Source organism: Cydia amplana, chromosome 7, assembly GCF_948474715.1.
Source record: "Cydia amplana chromosome 7, ilCydAmpl1.1, whole genome shotgun sequence".
NCBI classification, from domain to species: domain Eukaryota; kingdom Metazoa; phylum Arthropoda; class Insecta; order Lepidoptera; family Tortricidae; genus Cydia; species Cydia amplana.
The window spans coordinates 20115195-20135696 of record NC_086075.1 but is presented as its reverse complement, the minus strand read 5'-3'; the positions used below and the strand labels follow the sequence as shown (position 1 = coordinate 20135696).

The following is a 20502-nucleotide window of genomic DNA, read 5'->3' as shown; positions in this document are numbered from 1 at the left end:
CCAAAATAGCGTGGGCCTATGTTGCACCAAACCTGAGTTCCACTAGGTACAGCAAGGGTTTAGCATCAGCTCTATCTTGGGTACTGCTCTCCCAAGTGCTCATCAAGATGTGACGGATGACCAAAATAGCGTGGGCCTATGTTGCACCAAACCTGAGTTCCACTAGGTACAGCCAGGGTTCAGCATCAGCTCTATTTCGGGTACTGCTCTCCCAAGTGCTCATCAAGATGTGACGGATGACCTAAATAGCGTGGGCCTATGTCCACCAAACCTGAGTTCCACTAGGTACAGCCAGGGTTCAGCATCAGCTCTATTTCGTGTACTGCTCTCCCAAGTGCTCATCAAGATGTGACGGATGGCCAAAATAGCATGGGCCTATGGTGCACCAAACCTGAGTTCCACTGGGTACAGCAAGGGTTCAGCATCAGCTCTGTCTTGGATACTGCTCTCCCAAGTGCTCATCAAGATGTGACGGATGACCAAAATCGCGTGGGCCTATGTTGCACCAAACCTGAGTTCCACTAGGTACAGCCAGGGTTCAGCATCAGCTCTATCTTGGGTACTGCTCTCCCAAGTGCTCATCAAGATGTGACGTATGACCAAAATCGCGTGGGCCTATGTTGCACCAAACCTGAGTTCCACTAGGTACAGCCAGGGTTCAGCATCAGCTCTATCTTGGGTACTGCTCTCCCAAGTGCTCATCAAGGCGTGTCGGATGACCAAAACAGCGTGAGCCTATGTTGCATCAAACCTGAGTTCCACTGGGTACAGCCAGGGTTCAGCATCAGCTCAGATCTATGTATACTAAAACCTTCTCCAGAATGTAAGAAACACTTTTCTGAAAACCGCATCAAAATCGGTTCAGCCAAACGCGAGATAATCGCGAACAAATATACATACATACATACATACGGGTCAAACTGAGAACCTCCTTTTTTTTTTTGAAGGCGGTTAAAAAGACCTTGGCATGATAAGCGTATTCGATTTGCCGTTATGATTTAAGGATGGAATCAATAGGTTTTAAATGTGCAGCAGTTATCATGGTGATGGTTAAATACTTATTTAATTGGCATTGAGTCGTGGATCGAGGTTTTATGTTTAAATTGAACTTGGTTATAAGAAGTATTACATTAAATGTTAAGGGTGGCTGTTGGTAGTCTGGCTATGGCTTCTTCACAATTATAAGCAGGTTAATGAGGGCTTGGATGACTGCTTGTACAGTTACAGTATGAAAATGTTTATTGTTTATGAACAATCCTAATTTTAAATTGCTCAATTTTCTTAAGCCATTTCTTTCAGACTTAGTCAAATTTCTAAAGTGTGCCTTTCGCTGCGTTAAAATGCTTAATGCAGAACCGATTTATGTAAACTAATACGTAATATACATACAATAACGTGGCATACAGGACACTGAAGGCCAATTCAAACTTACATTTTGACATCATAGTGATAATTTAATTATGCCAGTTGCGCGTGCATTTCGGGTACTTATTACATGTACTGGCGCGAGCGAGACGCACGGGTGACTGACATCGTTTAGATATAATTTTGGTGTTCAAATTTAAGTTTGAAATTATTCAATTGAAATTGAATTATCATATCGCGAATTTAACTAGACCCTAACATTTTCATAACTGTACCCTAACGCTTCCGGTTTCTGCTTGCAGGCCAACCAACCTGCCGCTATGCATGAACGGCTACGTGAATGAGGCCTCCGAGGCCGAGGCCCGCAGCCGCGACACGCGCGAGTCCAACCGGGAGCTCGAGCCAAGACATGATAGCCTGCAGAATCTTGAGGAGTTTACCAAGACTAATCATATCAAGAACGGGTAAGGTGCATGGGTTTTGTATTAGAGTTCTGGGAAGATTTTACACTAACTTCCAGCATGCTTAACTAACAACAAACAACAACAAGCAAGTACCAACTTCAATATTGACAATAACCATAACTTACTTTATTTTAATTAGGAAATTAAAAACTTGTTAATAAGTGCGATTTCTTGGATAACCGAAGGGAAATTTATGTCCTGTAAAACCCAATTTTTTTGTCATCTTTAGTTGTAAAAACCATTTATTTGGGGTAACAACACCTAAATAGTGTTTGGTGTTTTCCTAAATGTGCCATTTTCTTGTCGACTAGATGTCTATTACTGTGTACGTAGCTAAATGTTTCGATATTTTCAACTCTGACAAAAATATTGATCTGAGGCTTCGTACATTAAATATTTTATCCTAAATATTTTCAGGAGCGGTTCAGCGGGTTGCAGCGCAGCGACATCATCATCATCAGGAGCGTCGTCATGCGGTGGGTCACATGGGTCCGGGAACAACAACGTGCCAAGAGCGGAGCCTGAGCTGCGACATGCGCCGTGGTTCCAGGCAGGGATCCCAAGAGAGGTGGGTACTGTTTATCAACGGACGTTTCTAGGAGAGGCTTCGTGCGGTGGGTCACGGTGTTTCTGTGACAACAACCTACCTAGATTGGAGCCTAAGCAAAGACATGCGTTATGTGTTCAAGCAGGGATCCTGATGTCAGGTGTGGCGTGCGATGGATAACTTGGGTCCGACAACAACAACGCGCTAAAAGTAGCCTGACCCAGGACATCGCATACAAAGAGTTGTGAATTACGCGACTAAAATGACAGAGCGCTTACAACTAGACCCTTCCATTACATGATGTAATCACTGAGGTAAAGTGATTTTGTCGAAGATCTAGAATTCTAGATAAACAAGAGTTTTGCAAAATATACCTACAGCATCTATATTCTGTTCCGTTCAAATTTGACTGATTCAGTAACGCGAATTTAACACAAGTTGATTATACCTATGTAACCTACCAGAGATTAATAATAATTTCTATAATTTCCAGATAGCGCTAGAAGTACTAAGCAATCAGCCAGTAGGCGCGTTCATGGTGCGCTGCAGCACCACGCAGACCGGCTGCTTCGCGCTCTCCGTTCGAGTCCCCCGCGACTTTCAACCCTCCGGCATCGCGCACTACCTCATCCTTAGGACACCTAAAGGATACAAGATCAAGGTAACATCAACCAGCGCCATTCTTGGTGCGCTGTAGCACCATACAATCATCAGCTCGGCTACACATAATGTAGACTACAACCCACATTATTATGGCTATGAATATTTCACCTTAAGGTGACAGTCCATTTCCAACCGCAGCTGCACTACTGTTCATTTTACTATGGAAATAGACAGCAACAGCGACGCGTTCAGTACCAGTAGTGCAGCTGCGGTCAGAAATGGAATGTTACCCTTACATGTCAGATTTAATCCTATTATTATTTCGTTTCCAGGGCTTCACAAAAGAGTTCACCTCCCTATCAGCGCTAGTGACGCACCACAGCGTGATGCCGGAGCTGCTGCCGTGCCCGCTGCGGCTGGCGCGCCGCGCCGCGCCGCCGCGCGCGCCGCGCGACCTCGACGAGCCGCCGCACACGCCGCGACATCTACCGTTCCGGCCGCAACTTGACGTATAGCACACTGTCGACCTCCTAGCGAAGACGCTGGAGTATCTATAGAGGTGTGATCTGTCAAGGTTTGATGGACATGGAAACTCTCATGTGTTTGAACGATGTGAAGCGCGCTGAAGGTTATTTACACCGATCATTTTAACGCCACGTGGAGTCAGTGCTTCGTTGTGTGCGAATTGATTCTGTGGACAATATGGATATAGTGTTTGAGGGTACCGAAGGATTGGAACGATAGTCAGTTCGTCGAGTGAAATATTTGATCTCGGGCATCACAAATTTAAATTTCATTAATTGTAGCAGCTTGTGCAAATCGCTTCACGTTAAAAACATTAGTATGGTGCGTACGTGAGTGAATGGAAATAAAGTCCCAACAATAGTTGTATTTTTTTATGTGGAAACCGACTGATGTGATGATGATTTTGATCAAGTAGCCACTGTAGCCAGTGGCCAGTAGAAACTAGTATGAATTTGTGTTTTTGCCTTAAGTTTTCAAATTGTATCCTGTACCTATTTAAAAAAGAATACAAATAGATAGCTTCTCAGCTACAATTTGTAGAGACACTCCATACAAGTTTTGGCTGGAACGCTGTCCATCTGTGTCAAGCTTGAGCAACGGAAATATTTAATTAGTCATTTTAAAGTCATTAAATTATAACAATGGTGAGCTCTAGTAGCCTTTGAGAAATTGCAATAATTTATATTGTATGTGTTCAGGAATGAAGGCACTCTTTATACGATTACTACCTATACAATTACATTTAATTAATTAGTTAATAAATAATAATAATATATGTTTTAAAACTGTTTTAGCAATTCTATTCCAGTTTACACTTGTATTAGCTTGGTAAAGAAAAAAAGGACTTTTAATATTTAATTCAAATATTTCAAGCCATATTGAAATATTTACTGAGTTAAATAATGTATAAAGAGTGCCCCTCGTAAACTGACAAACTTTTAATAAAAAAAATGTGATAAATATCGTCATGTATGTGTAAAAATATGTAAAATATTGTGTATATGGAATGTAACTATAGTATCATGTGTCATATCTAATACCTAGACATAATATAGGAAGGAATTGAGTTTGCTTTTATAATTTTGTAATATCCTAGATTTCTAGTCTTAAAGTGTACCTATAGCCACTGGTTTAAGGACTCACGCCTTTATCAAAGTATAACACATGTAATTTGTAAAATATAGAATGTTATATTTGTCGAAATAAATAATCGGTTGAAGAATAAAAGAACGCAGTATATGACAAAAGTTTTACCATTTATACTTAGCAAATTCGTCAAAAGATGGCGCCACTTAAACATAATTATACATAGTTCTTAATCTATGAATGTTTGGCATGCCTAACTGTCTAAATCGATGAGTCCAAACGGTTTGAGAAAAAAATATCGGATGAATAATTATGAATAACGCATTACGAACTATCGTATCGTATCGTCTACATATTTGTTAAACATACTAATGTTTTATCTAGGATTTAATACTTTTTTGCCATTGATAAACACTGTTTCAACATTAATCCTTCTAAGGCCCAGGCCCACCAGACATACAAGGAAAAATTTTACAGTGAAATTTGAATTTACAGTGTAAGAAACAGAGTTGATTTAATTTGTGTTGTAAATTGAACGGAACGTAACAAATGCAACTCTGTTCCTACTGAAAATTATTTAAATTTCATCGAACTAAATAAGCCCTATTAAGTGGGACCGTGAGCCTTAAGAAGTGACAACATATTTGATAAAACTTTTGTGATATATCGATATAATATTTGTAACAAGATGCCTTTTAGTGAGTACCTTATATCTAAACATGGCTTGGCATAAGTGACATTCGGATCTCAAAATAAATAAGTAATATTGGGTAGGTATTATAATTTTTGCTTCCATACCAAAAATTGTTCAAATCATATAATCATGGATTCATAACCAACACGAAATTACTGTTATTAATATTATAAAACGAGAAAATATGTCGAATGTATTACTTACACTCCAAATGTTGAAGTGTTATCGTGACCAGAATTTGAGTTGTTTACTTTTAAAATGTTCTATTATCACTTATACCTACTATTTATTTTCGATGTAACCAAACCACCAAATTACCATACGAAATTCGGTTCTTACAAGACACGTATTTTTATTTGCTCTCATTTTCACAACCGAAGCATGAACTCACGATATTACTTATTATTAATTTGCTAATAAAAGTGTTACTAAAATCAGTTGACCTGTAGATCCGTCTGTCACGCTATTATTTAATTGTTACACTGCCTTACGAACGCGTTGTATATGAGTATATATAACGTTATCAACTATTATGTAGATCATAACATAGTGTCTGTTGATGTTTATCATATTTATTATCAACTACCTACATTATTCTGCGTACTTATTGAAGTACTGACAATGTATTTTATCTGTATAATACTTGTTTGATTTAATAATCTCTTAAGTTGCAAATTACATATTTATAAAAATTCGTTAAAACAGGAAGAAGTAAATTAATAAAGAGCTATGTATACAGGATGGCACAAAATACGTTGACAAATAATTTAGGAATATATTTTTACATGTCAATAAACATTAAAATTACAATAAAATATGAAAATAAAACAATACGCACCATCTTCAAAATATTCTCCTTTAGCTTTGATACACAAACGTAAATATTTGTTAAACTTATCAACAATATGCCGCAGTAAATATTGTTGTTAACGTATTTTTGGGTAATCCTGTAATCTCCGTACAAAGTACAATTGCGAACCATAGTTGTGCCTAGATGGCACCACTTTGGCCTAAAAGTAACATAGCAATCTATCCGCTCTGTGATGTGCTTTTGTTCTGATGTGAACACAAAAAAAGCTTGAAATTCAGAAAAATAAAGAAGAGCTTTCTTAACACATTTACGCCTACACTTTACACTTAATAAATTGTCCATCATTTTGTCGTTACAATACACTGAGCTGTACCTATCTAATTAAGTATTTTTTTACTTCTGCCTGCTTTAAAGTAGTAAATAAATAAAACATAGAATGGTCTCATTTTTATTGTAATAACTTTTCGGTTATAACGTTTAGTGTATATAAATAATAATAAATAACATTCATTGAAACTTAATACATATGCAAATATTACTTTCGGTACGCTATTTAAAAACGACAATTGACACTGGAAAAATAATTTACATTGTGTATGTTTTAATTTGTCCATTTTCTATCACTATGCCCTGATACCTACGTAATAGTAGCATCAACCTAAAACAATTAATTTATTCACTTATAAAATACATAATAAGAAAAAGAGAATTAGTTTGATTTATTATTTCCTTCCATACCTGTCAGAGATAACACACTAACAGCAACCTTATGTGTTTGTGAATAAAGTCCTTAGGTTTAAGAATTAACCGTTAACAGTATAGTGTGGATGAGGCGAGTACATAATTTAATTTCAGTACCATTTTGTACCTTGTCACAGTGACAATCAATATGAAAGTCGCTCGTATTATTATCACTATCGTAGTGTATGCGATTATGCGGTATATATACTAGTAGTTCGCCCCGAACTGAGAACTCGCGGTTCGTCAAAAAGATCAATTGAATGCAGTGCTACTTAGTCCGAGATGGGCATTTCGTAATTGAATCCTGATTCCACGATTACTTGAAATTACTTTTTAATGTGATTACCGATTCCCAGATTAGGTACTTTGTAATCTTGGATTCCAAAATAGTCATCATTTTCGAAATCTGAGCCCCCTATAACCTATAAAACGACATCCATGACGACTTTTATGACATACTGCATGGTCGCCATTTTGGAATCCAAAATGGTCAACATTTTCGAAATCTGCGCCCCCCCAAAACCTATAAAACGACATCCATGACGACTTTAGTGACATACTGCATGGCCGCCATTTTGGAATCCAAAATGGTCATCATTTTCGGAATCTGCGCCCCCTAATACCTATAAAACGACATCCATGACGGTTTTTATGACATACTGGATGGCCGCCATCTTGGAATCCAAAATGGTCATCATTTTCGAAATCTGCGCCTCCTAAAACCTATAAAACGATATCCATGACGACTTTTATGACATACTGCATGGAGTGCATGGCCGCCATTTTGGAATCCAAAATGATCATCATTTTCGAAATCTGCGCCCCCTAAAACCTATAAAATGATATCCATAACGATTTAATGACAGTGCATGGCCGCCATCTTGGATTCCAAAATTGTCATAATTTTCAAAAAAAATCTTTAAAAAAACAATATTATAAATGTGTAAACCGAGCACTTTCATTTGATACCAAACTCGACCATACTTTCTTGCAATTAAAATGACCAGAATAGCAAGACCCCTCACAAATGGCTTTTTAGCATTTTAAGCTCTTCTAGCTCAATAACCTCTTGTTCAAGCCAGCTCAAAATTTAATGACTAAAATATAATGCCCTCGACTATACGTTCACCCAATTTCATTTAAATTAGAACAAATTTACTTAAGTTATTGAGTATCAAACTATCCTCTGAAAGTTCAGCTTAAAAACATTGAAATGCCGGGACGTGCCCCTAGCCAGCCGTGTGTTCAAAGTCGAATGTAAGAACTTCGCTTCGCTTCGCTCGCTCGTTCGATAATATATGCGCTATATAGGTGATATATAATAACTAATTTAACAAACACTATAACTATTATCAGTGATAATTTATCACAGTGACAAGAATCACAAGATACAAAATTGTACTGAAATTAAATTCCTTGACACTTGTACTGTCCACACAATGTTAGGTTTTCATGCCAATGATCCCGTTTCATATTCAACAACTTAACAGGAAGGTTTTGAACTTAGAATAAATTTAAAAGTGGAAAAATTACCATCTTGGGTGAGACTTGAACTCACAGCCTCTGGATCGATATTCCAGCGCTCTGCCATCTGAGCCACCAAGACCTCATCCGTAGCCAGCAAATCTTTCCACCATATTTGGGTCTAGGGGACCCTAGCGACATCTACCGAAGAGCGTTACACTTCTTAAACGGCTACCGGAGTTCCAAGTCATATTTGCTGGCTATGGATGAGATCTTGGTGGCTCAGATGGCAGAGCGCCGGAATATCGATCCAGAGGCCGTAAGTTCAATCTCACCCAAGACAGTAATTTTTCCACTTTTAAATTTATTCTAAGCTAAATAGCATCGGTCGCAGACGTTTCTGCTTGTAAAAAATTAAATTAGCAAGGATTTGATCTTATTTTGATACGACCTTGAAGATCGCTCACGCTAATAGGTGCATGCGAAATGAAGTGAACGTCGCGCGTGAGATGCACGCCAATCACTAAGACGATCGTCAAGGTCATATCAGAACCATACCAAAAATTGTTTAATTAGAATTAACTTAGAAATTCAACTAGTAAAAAATACTTAATGCAAATGGAAAACTGAGTCTTACCTCGAAATATACCATGATTACTTAAAACTGAACTGCCTATCATTAAACAAAAAAAGGAACGTATTTTATTAAGTATAGTAAATAACACATAATACTCCATTACAGTCGGCTGAATATTTAATTACACAAAAGAGAAAAGTGTCAAATACCTATTTTATAACAGAATTATATGTTAAGCGCCATCTCTGTATACATCGGCAAACTTCTCATGCTCCAGAAGCACTGACGGAATTCCACTGCGTTCTCTGGTTTCATCTTCCTTTAGGGATTGTTAAGTTTTACAGTCAAGAGAAAGATGGCATTACTAATCATGTTGGAATTTTAGAGATGATATTTAGAGCGTTTTAATATAAAATATCTGGGAGACCGAGCTTTGCTCGGAAAACATAATTATACAAACTCAAAAATTTTCGTTTTCCCAGAGATAAGACCTAGCTAGATTGATTTATCGTCCTCGAAAACCCCCATATAGCAAATTTCATTTAAAATCGTTAGTGCCGTTTCCGAGATCTCCGAAATATATGTATAAAAAAATAAACAAGTTTTGCTCTAATGGGGGTGAAATAAAAATTGGGTAGAACGATATAATGGGAATATTTTACTATTGGCTTAAAATTACGAGTATAGTTAGGTTATTAGATAATGTCACTTTCAGGTCTAATTATTTTTTATAATTTTTCATTTTTGATAATTAAACGTGATTCATTCTGTTTCAGGTCTAATACGTTTAACATCGAAGATAAACACCCAACAAGATCACAAAACTATGATAACGTGCGGTAGATACCCACTCATATCCAACACGTCCTAAGTCTGAACCATGTTCAAAATAATTAGTCTTTTTGACAAGTAAGGTGATGTGCGAAGTAATCTAAGTGACGTCAATGCTGGTGCTGGTCTGACGGGAGCAATTAAATTTGATGTCTTGGTGGAGCTACGGTGATTTGAGTTTGATAGGTCCATTAAGTGCTGTATAATGTACTAGGCAGTATAATAATTATGATTAAATTGGGTTAGATCGCTTGTCATGTTCATCATTTGGTAGTGTATTCTGAATTCCATGTGTGTTTTACACAAAAAATATAATCCATACCACCATTTTTATTACTTACCGATAAATGCATGTATGCAGAGTGCCAGATTCGAAGTTTCTTAGAAAGTTAACTTAGGTCATCATTGGACATTTCATACCGTTAGTATTGACAACAAAATTAGCTTGAATCTTAGATGGATCATCAATTAAAGTCTGTGACCGTACATCAATTTCCACTTTCTGCCACGCACGACTCCAACACCTGATTTGAGAACGGTGAAAAGCAATCAACCTATAGATCCTCGTTCAAACCAGTTGAAATGGCTATGCAATATTGACTGCATCCAGCTATCCACAGACCATATTATGATGATGCCGCAAGCAGCCTCAATAGTACCTATGACAACCAAGCGTGTCGATATTTCATATCGACAATGACATCACGATTGATGAAGGATAACTAGGTAGGTTGCTCAGTAGTTTTAGGTAAACTTTGGTGGAATTCTACAAATGGCGTAGAAATAACAACTGCAGCAACATACATACCTATGAGAGTTTGAATGCCTTGATTGGGAGCGAACGTGGCTGAGCAGAGTTTAGCGCAATAAAATTAACGGTGTGCTGTGGTCACCTTCCACATGTTAATACCAAAAACTAAGACGCGCAACACGAGCATTTGCTACATCTACTTCAAAACATGGTCTATGCATCCGTGTTTACCTAATATTATCATATTTGCGTTCGACGTCGAGATCCGATAGAATCGGATTTGTTCCGGGCTCGCGGCAACAAGTTTTCAATTGGGAATGAAAATCTTTGCAAAAGGCGTGCCACACGGTTGGCGACGGCTTGTAAACCAATTCGTGAAAGTGCATTTCAATTTAAAAAATACGGAAATTGCGCATCCTGCTCGAAATTTTATTTTAGCGCAATAGCTATTTCCCATTGCTAAAGATCGTATCCGGTGTTAGAAGAAACTGTTGTATTTTTGCTTATGGATTTCCATGAGATTCTGTTTTCAGTAATTTATATATAATTTTTTATATGAATGTCATTACCCATCACGGAACAATGGTGTTCCGGACATTTGAAAGACGTGCGCGGAGCCGAAGCCAACACGTAGATTCCCTTTTGACACTTAAGGGGATATGGGACACAGCTCAGGCGGCACCAGCCAGGGTCATGTCGCTAATACTTTCTAATAAGACTCGGGTAAAAATTTAGCAAACAGGTTTAACAAATAGCAACGCACCTACAGCACATTATAAAATACATATTACATAACGTAACAATCACCACATAAGCGGAACTGACATTTAGGTACGTAATTTTTGTATAGGAACCTGTACGTTCGAGTTCACAAACATGTTTACAAGCCAACGTTCAAAAAATAAATACCTATTAACACGACCCTGTTTTCAGTGTCTTAGAGGCTTGTAAATATATTTTTGGAACGGGCTTGTAGAGATGTGTGTCAACTGAACTGTGCATCATGTGCGGTACGTTCAAGGGTTTTATATTATAACTTCAAGCAACTTTCCATATCAAAGGAAAAGGAGCTGCGAGCTGAGGAAGATGAATATGAAATTTATTTGTGTATCCATGTCAAAGTATAGAATTATGGTTATTTAAAATAAACCATATCAAAATGAATGTCAAAAAAAATCTTCGAGGTCACCGGGGACCGTAGGGCTGGCTCGTTCCTCGCCCAACGGATCGGCATAGCCATCCAAAGGGGGAACGCAGCCAGCCTTATGGGAACCCTCCCACAGGGATCGGACCTGGGTGATCTAGCCTAATATATACATATTGGGCTAGGTCACCCACATTATCTTTATTTATTTTTTAGGTATTAGTTTTAGTTTTGTAGGTAGTTTTAATTTTAGGTTAATTTTTATTTTAAGTTTGTTATTAATTATGTTTATGGTTTTAATAAAAATCCCCATTATCAAAATGCAAATGTTTCATCCAAGGAAGTAAATTTAAATGAAATCTTGAACATTCCGATTAATTTCACAAATAAATAATAATATACATAGTAAATGCAAATCGCCATTAACGATGCATGTGCGACTATCAACACCCTTTTAAATTTAAATAATAATATTGATACGTGTAGGCATTATTTTTATACGAATCTAATGGCATATATGTTCACTTCATACCTACTTTGGATTGTGTCAACTTACATACATAACAGTAAAATATAAATACAACTGAGATGTTCAATGGATCCGTTCGCACATGTATAGGCGAAAGCTTGGAGGATATAATCAAACGGAGACGCCATGTCTGTAATTTTCTGTACAAAACAGTCTGCCGATTTTTGCGGGGGAGGGGAACGTCAAATGTATGCGTAACGTAAAAATAGCCATGTCAGATAAACGTCAGTCCATACATTGTGTATGACCGTTGGCCGCCTATTTTCGACAGAGGGGAAAGCCTGTCAATGGCTACTCCGTTTAGTTGTATCCTCCAAGGGCGAAAGCGAGACATTATAAAAAAAGTTTAAATCAGTGTTACGTTACGTGTTACGTGAAAGAATATTTTAAAAAGGAAATGTACCGGTAATATGAACCATTTCTACTCAGTAGATTTCTGCAGGCCGCTTCGCTGATGATACCACGTGCCTCAATGCGCTGTAATGGCGCTGCTTGCTGCATTTGTTGTCAATACAGATACTTCTCAGAATTTCCTATATTATATTCAGTCATTACAACAGGCCTAAGGTGATATAAATAATTTGATTATTTTTACCTTATACCCTACGTTTCAACTGAGTTACACCAGCTGTGGATGAGCAAAACGTCAATGGAGATATGGCTAAATACCTAACACTGAACTACCTGAAATAGAGATGGGCCGTGGGTATTTACCCAATTTACCCACCCAGGTAAATACCCATCTACCCGGTATTTACCCGTATCTACCCAAATGGACGGGTAGATTCATTTCTTATTGCACATGTCGAGTTGTGTTAAAGTGGAGATATAAACCGAGTTAATGGTTGTAATTAATGTGTGTCATTTAAAATGAAAAGGTTTAGTGAAACCTGCAGTTGTAACTAGAGGATTTTTTTTGTACACTTTTGATAAATATTAAAAAAAGACCGTCATAAGAGTATTTTTTTTAGATTTTAGTAAATTATCATACTTATACGTTGATAATACACACTCGAACTTCAGTCGACGGGGGGTGTGATTGGGGGGAGGGGGTAAAAGTGAACTTTTTCATATTTCTTGGAATCTGTCATTAATATCGAAAAGTGTTGTATGTACAAACTAAAGTACACAGAATTTCCTACAAAAAAGGTTATATACATTTTTGTCCTAAAACTAACTGTATTTGACTTATGAGCTTCCCAAGTTGTGACACTGCACAATTTTTTTTTCTTATCATTCATAAGTAGTCTTTCTAATGTATATTAAAAGCGTTATAAAACATTTCCGGAAGCCAGGGAATGATTTTACACGATATTCATAATTTGACTTATATGTTAAAATCGAACTTCACCTCATAGCAACCTTTTCGTAATTAGTTTGAACATACATTTTATGTAACATTATAAAAAAATACTTAAATTAATCTTATTTATACTCACATACCATTAAACACATCAAAAGAAGAAAAACGAAAATACCCGCGTATTTACCCGCGGGTAGGTAAATATCGGGTATATACCGGGTAAATACCCGCTCTCGGGTATTTACCCGGGTAGTTACCCATCTCTAACCTGAAAATAGGAAAATAATGAAATTATATCGTGTTAGACCCGTGGCCGTGAGACAACAACACTTGTAGAGTCAGCAGCAGAAAAATAATCTTGACGCGACTTTATTGTTAAGAGAATAAGAGCGTGTCAAGGTAATTTTGAACAACTCGCCCGCTTAGCAACTTCTGCTGCTGACTAGATAGCGATTACACTGCAGTGTTCGTCACAAAGTACGTTGTATTTAATATGAGACTCACAGCCTGAAGTTCACCGCCCTATAGTGGAACCCTTTATTTAGCTCGGTTATAATTTCTTACCCAATGTTTACGAGCGCTCTCGTGGCTATAAATTTCGCAACAGCGAGGAGATAAATTATCTCCCCTGCTTCAGGTTAAGGCTGCATTCTTAACTTTGCATCCTATTTAAAAAAACATTCAATTGAGATAATAACGTGGGTAGTGAATTTTGCAAAGTTAACTAGTTACATTTCGGTCGGTCGTGCTACAGTATAGTTGCTAAGTTGGATTTTAAACTACTTGCTGGTATAGCAGTTTCGTTTTGGATATTACCTTCATTGTTCAATAAATTTAACCTCTTCACTGTTTATGATAAGAATCCGAATTTTAAACCATCTTTTTGCATTTTTCTCGCCTACGAATTGTGAGCAACCGAGGTTTGATTCACGATTTTTGACCATTAAACACATAAGGTTAAAACAAATCTTTTTCGCTTCACATAATGCGTGACCTTACCTAACCCTTCAGGTAAAGGTGTCCGTATATGATCTCTAAACTAATGAACCCGTTATTTGCGTCCTCCTTTGATTTGACCCTCCGATTAACTCATGGATAAATTAACTAAGCTGTAGGGGCTCGTTATTTTGCTTAATTAAGTTGCTTCTTACTTTTTGAATTTACGCTAACTTTGAACCGCACCGATTTGAACTGTGTAGCGGTTTTCCCGAATATTTTTTACATACAGTTAGCCACATTTTTGCCAGTTGATTTGACCAGTATATAAGGCCCCGTGGGTTCAGGTTCTTCTCTCACTCTCACTGAGCGTAAGCGTGAGAAAGACGGCTGTGAGTGCCCGGGATCGCAGATATCACGTTTTTGAATTGTTATGTTCAGTAAGTTTTAACAAATAAGTTCCTAATTCAATAATTTGATCAAAAATAAAATTGCGCATTTTTAGAAGCGGATATTTTTAGCATTCGTGCAAAAATGGTTACAATTTTTTAAGGTGCGTTTTAGACCTACGTTCGTTATTCTTTTATATAGAGCGAAAGTCGAGAAATCGGGTTTCGACTCGATGAAATTACTAGAGTAAGGCCTCAAAATTGTTATATTGTTTGGAAACCGTATTATGATCTAAAAAAGCGTACGATTTTTAACTCTGCTGGTATGCCTACTGTACCTTAGAGCAATGTAGTTCTGGATACTTTTCAGGTACTTCGCATTATTACCTAATTCTCGATTGAATTTAGCCTATTTGATACAAAAGTCTTCCACTTATCGGAATTGCATTATTTGCTATTCTAGTTCCGACGGGCAGCAGCAGAGGGCGACAAAAGCCTTTGTGTTTGCCTTTCTAGAACAAAATGACTTAACTCCTTACAGCAGAGTTAATGAAAAATAAGTAGTATCGCTTGTCTTCAAGCAAACTTTTCATACTTTATAATTGGAATATCGTAATACTATAAAATAATGAGACCTAGAAAATAAATGACATAGGTACCTTACGTTTTTAGCTCTTCGGTGTGCTCGAATAGTTGTTTGAAAAGCATACAGATACCGCACTATTTAAAGCTCATAAATAAATAAATAATAAATAGGTAAATATTATAGGACATTATTACACAAAATACACCTTCCCCTTCGCTTACATCTCGTCACGAAGGCTAACTACTCTTTTAACTTTCACCATAAACTCAAATTACCTTCTGGTTTTGAGAGACCCCGTGCAGCTAAACTTTTGTGCAACGATGATTATCTCCTTTATTGAATTAGTTCCTTTCAATGGCGAAACGAAACAAAAGAGTTATCCCCTTTAATAGCTGTGTTCTTTATTTTATTTACTGGATTTCGCCTTTGTTTTCGAGTGTAATAAATCAAGTTTGCTTTGTAGTGGAATTAGGTTACGTTTGTCTTTGCTCATACAAGTATTCTCTCTAAGTATACTAATATTAATAAGATAGTTCTTTAATAACAAATGTATAAGTAACAATAAAGTAAATTAGCTACCAATTCCTAACTAAATTATTATAAATCCTAATATGAATTTGAAAATAAAAATGCTTTCCAGGTTGCTTACATGAGTAATACGGCCCGATTCGAACTTTAAGATAAAACGTATCTTTCGTTTGAAGAAACGTCACTTTTGACACTGATATATATAATACATATCGTAGTTAGATGTAATATTTTACGTAGGTAAAATAAAGCTAAAGCTAGGCTTAAAGTTCGAATCGGGCCGATAGTGTAGACTGTGTAGTGTGTACCAAAAGTAACTAAGTATTCGGAAAACATAATCCGTTCTAGAGAAGAAAACGATACGATATATTATGTACTAGATACCTGGTAGTTTAGATTTCAACTAGATATCTTTTGCAGCTCAATTCGGTCAACCAATGTCACTTTTACGTTAAATTATCGTATTAAGATCGTTTCAAAATCGGTTTGAGATCTAAAAATACATAACGACACGTTTTAGACAATATGGAAATCGTTCAAGAGTATCTCCAGAATCGCGGAAATGTCAAATTTGACAGGCTAGATCTAAAAAATATCGTTGTGATGTCTAATAGATATCTAGTTCAAAATCCGAATCATAAGGGCCCCTTAGGTACTAAGGTTAAGTAAGGTCAGAAGCTCTACGATTTTCATTACCTAACCCATTGGCTTGAAGTACTTGTATCTGTATTATTCATACATCACAAAGGCATTTGCGATTCAATATTATTATCAGCAGAGCTGAGTAAACTTATTGATAATGATAAATTTCAAGTTCCAATAATGCTACAGTGTACCTAAGTGCTATCTCGTATGCATTATCATAGTATTGAGTTTCACATATTGTATTGAAATGCATTGTTGTGAGGAAAATGTAAAATAATTGTTGAGTTTATTTTATCATACAATAGGCAAGGCACAATAATAATGACATCATTTAGATATCAAAATGTACGTTCTAATTTACCTCCAGAACTATTAATACTCTCTGTTAATACGGATTATTGTATTTAGTTACAGTGTTCCTGGTAGTCGGTTCTCAGAAATCTATTATTAAACTTTAACAAATGTCATATCTATTTTAGTATAATTGTAATCTGCGCCGCAGTTTGAAGTACCTCAACAATTATGTGCTTATTTAGAACCAATTCCACGTGTAATTTCGCTCGTATTCGCGGTTCAAAAGAATTGAAATTAAGGATTTTGAAGCGTAGGCTTTCTTGTGTGTGGAAATTAAATAAGGAAATATTACTCAGCGAATGTGAGGAAAAGGAGAAAGATCCTGTTTTAGTAATTTTCACCTTATTTTGATACGACAAAAAGCACCAATCAACATTGGTGGATCATGAATGCTTATTGATGCTGACTAAAATGCGATCAGCGGTGGTAGCATTATCGAGTTTTTATTGCCTTTTACCAAGCCTGTCACGTTCTAACAAGTATGTAAGTGCAAAAGTGACGTATGATGCGACAGGCGATAAAACGCCATTTCGTTTGCACATATTGGTGCGCTTGAGAGACCTGTACTGTAGCTCGAGACATGTTATGAATCTAATCTTATATTCATATATGCCAAATGACACTGTTTTTCTTATGTGTAAAGAGTAATTGAGTTACAGTTTAGAAAAAAAAATAGTTAGCAGCTGGCTGACAGTACCTACCTACACTTCATTTTATTATGCTTAAAACTTCTTCACCACCACACCGCTGCCTGTCGCAATACTGCACCCATCACCAATCGTTACAACAGTAACGTACCATTTACCGTATTCTCAGGCAATACATTATGAGTTCAAAGCTATTTTCCGATGTCACTTATCGCAATCTGTCTTCAATCAAATTTGAATTATATTTCTCACCGCTAAGAAAGAAAGATCTAGAGGCCGATTCTTTTATAACAACTTGATATGAGCTGTATCAGCTCGTTTTGATAATGAGTCGTGTCATCGGGAGTTCCATTCTAATTTAATAATTTGTTATGGTTTTGAACCAGTTTTATGATTATGACGCACCTTGACGATCGTCTTTGTGAATGGCGCGTATCTCACGCACGACTTTCACTTCATTTCGCATGCACCTATCAGCGTGAGTGATCTACAAGGATACCTGAACCAAGGATCCTGTCACGTTCTAACAAGTATGTAAGTGCAAAAGTGACGTATGATGCGACAGGCGATAAAACGCCATTTCGTTTGCACATATTGGTGCGCTTGAGAGACCTGTACTGTAGCTCGAGACATGTTATGAATCTAATCTTATATATGAATATAAGATTAGATTCATAACATGTCTCGACTGTAGCTCTTTACACATAAGAAAAACAGTGTCATTTGGCATTCATAACTCATATTAAAGCATTCCTAACTTCTAACTACTTTCAAAATTAAACCTACGTCTAAAGTTCTCGTTAAAGGTAAAGTTTTCTCCGTCTAATTAGAGTATGACAATTATTTGAAGCTCGTGAAGACTACGTTTGTTTTAACAAGTTGTGAGTTCAGTAAGAATGACTAAGTTCTTTTGTTTCAAAGAAGCTGCAATTTCAACTCTTGCAGGTGTTTTTGTATAAGTAGCTTTTACAGTTAGACGAAATTAGCTATGCACGGTTGCACGGTTACATTTATAGTTACAGTACCATAAAATGCTTTTTTAACTCTAATATTGGTATGTACGTGTGCGTAGATTTACTGTAGGTATAATCCAAGGATTCACTCTTATCCTTTTCTGTAAAATTTGCAACGTGCATGTGATTCTCTTTAATATTGCAGGTGTCCATAGGTGTGTCTGTTGCTAATAAAAAAAACAAGTATGGGCGTTTGACATTTCATTTAGAGCCTGTAGAGTGCCTATCCTACTGCCACATTATTGCCACCGTTTAGGCTACCAGCGTTAGATGCGTGGTTTCTTGTCAGTCTGTCAATATAATTAAATTAAATAAAGTTCAGCACCGATGCTGACTTCTAAAAAAAAGACTATGACACTATTGCCACTCTGATAAGCCTCGATTACTCCACAAAGAGGAGACGTAAAAGCAAAATTCCCACTGTAACTTGAAGTAATGAATGCAGCCTGGACCAAGACGGATGCGTCCCCAGACAAGCTGCAAAGTACGTCGTTTGTCTGGTGTTCGGGAAGACACCTCTATCTGCACGCTCCTAATGGACAGCGTTGAAACATTTGTCCCCCGTTTACATTGTTAATTCGTAAACCTTAATGCAAGGGAATAGAGTCCAACAATGGTTAGGGTTTTGCTGTTAGGAGGAATAATTAAAAGGAATAAGTACTACTTATTAAGTAGTATAACTTATTAAGTAGTGTTACTTTATTTGCTTAAGCGCTTCTGAACGTATCCCTAACATGGCCATTTTTGAAGAGGACGCTGTGGTACTTTTGCCAAAATATGTTTTAAGACGACGTGACATGCACTAAAATGTTTTAGTCGAGGGAGGAGGAAATGTATTTTGAAGTTTATTTTAGAATATGAATTAAGCCGGAAAATAAATAGCACCCAAGGGGCAAAAAACGCCAAACTAATAACGTCACTGCGCTTGTAAGTTCCAACATGTGCTCGATTTTTAAAAACTAATCTTAAACCATGTATGTATATGCAGATAATTTTCTTTCTTGAAAATTTGTTAGATCATACAGCGGAATTTACAAGTGCAACGACGATAAACCAATATTTCTTTAGTGAAATCCATGACACCATGTTTAAATTTCAGCAAGCGTAGCTGGCTTTTTGTCGCAGCTCAAAATAATGGTATTTATTTTCAAACTAAAACAGCAAAAACCATTCCAGCATCCCGTAGCTACCACACACGCGTTTCTCTCTATTGTTTTCGTATTTTAAACCATTACGGCCGCTCGCTTAATTTTTATTCTCCCCGAACCGTAAAACGGCGCTTACGTCCCGGGATAAGAAATGGAACGGTTCATATTTACATAATTACGCGAGCGATACGTAAACCCACAGTGAGTCGGAACAGTAGGAAAGGTGGTAAATTTATGAGCAACCCGGTTTTTTATTAGGGCGAGCGAAGCGAGCCCTATCACTATTCGACAAACTATGCATTCTTGTGGTACACTTTACGGAAAAACTACTGCACTGTTAGGTTTGAGATTTAACATAGTAATTTAAATTCATGTCTAGATGTGTTATCAAACATAAAAATATCATTTTATAAGCCTAAAAAAATAAAATAAAGTAATAACACTTTGTATTACAACTAGTGCCATCTGTTGGCAAAATAATGAATTAACATTGGTGCTAATGTTAATTATTTATTTCTATAACAGATGGCGTTAGTAGTAAATAAATAAATATTAAACATTCTCATACAAATTGACTAAGCCCCACAGTAAGCTCAAGAAGGCTTGTGTTGTGGGTACTCAGACAACGATACCTATGTGGTGTTTTCAATTTCAATAATGTCGATGGCGCTTACGCCATTAACATCGATGAAATACAAAAGTGGGTTAAAATCGCTTCGCTTGGTTTGATTCCCAATTTAGCAATTAAGTTTCTGTGAATACCTACTAGAACAATCAATCTTGCTGTATATTCACTGCAGAGGTCAATTTACTCGTATGTT

The 20502-nt window shown here is 36.8% G+C and overlaps 1 protein-coding gene and 1 long non-coding RNA gene across 3 annotated transcripts in view; one reads left to right on the top strand and one right to left on the bottom strand.

Annotated features, from left to right (window-relative positions):
* LOC134649576 (EGFR adapter protein-like) overlaps positions 1–3530 on the top strand; it is a 109054-nt gene extending 105524 nt beyond the window's left edge. The window contains exons 8-11 of one of the 2 annotated variants that reach the window (XM_063504381.1): positions 1668–1829; positions 2247–2397; positions 2870–3037; positions 3312–3527. In XM_063504381.1, coding sequence (XP_063360451.1) covers positions 1668–1829; positions 2247–2397; positions 2870–3037; positions 3312–3494 — 664 coding nt within the window. In that variant the 3' untranslated portion in view covers positions 3495–3527. Of the gene's footprint in view, positions 1–1667; positions 1830–2246; positions 2398–2869; positions 3038–3311 lie in introns of both variants that reach the window. The other variant, XM_063504382.1, reaches the window with a different exon arrangement.
* The window catches only part of LOC134649685 (uncharacterized), a 208930-nt gene that overhangs the window by 115285 nt on the left and 73143 nt on the right, over positions 1–20502 (bottom strand). The window lies entirely within an intron of this gene.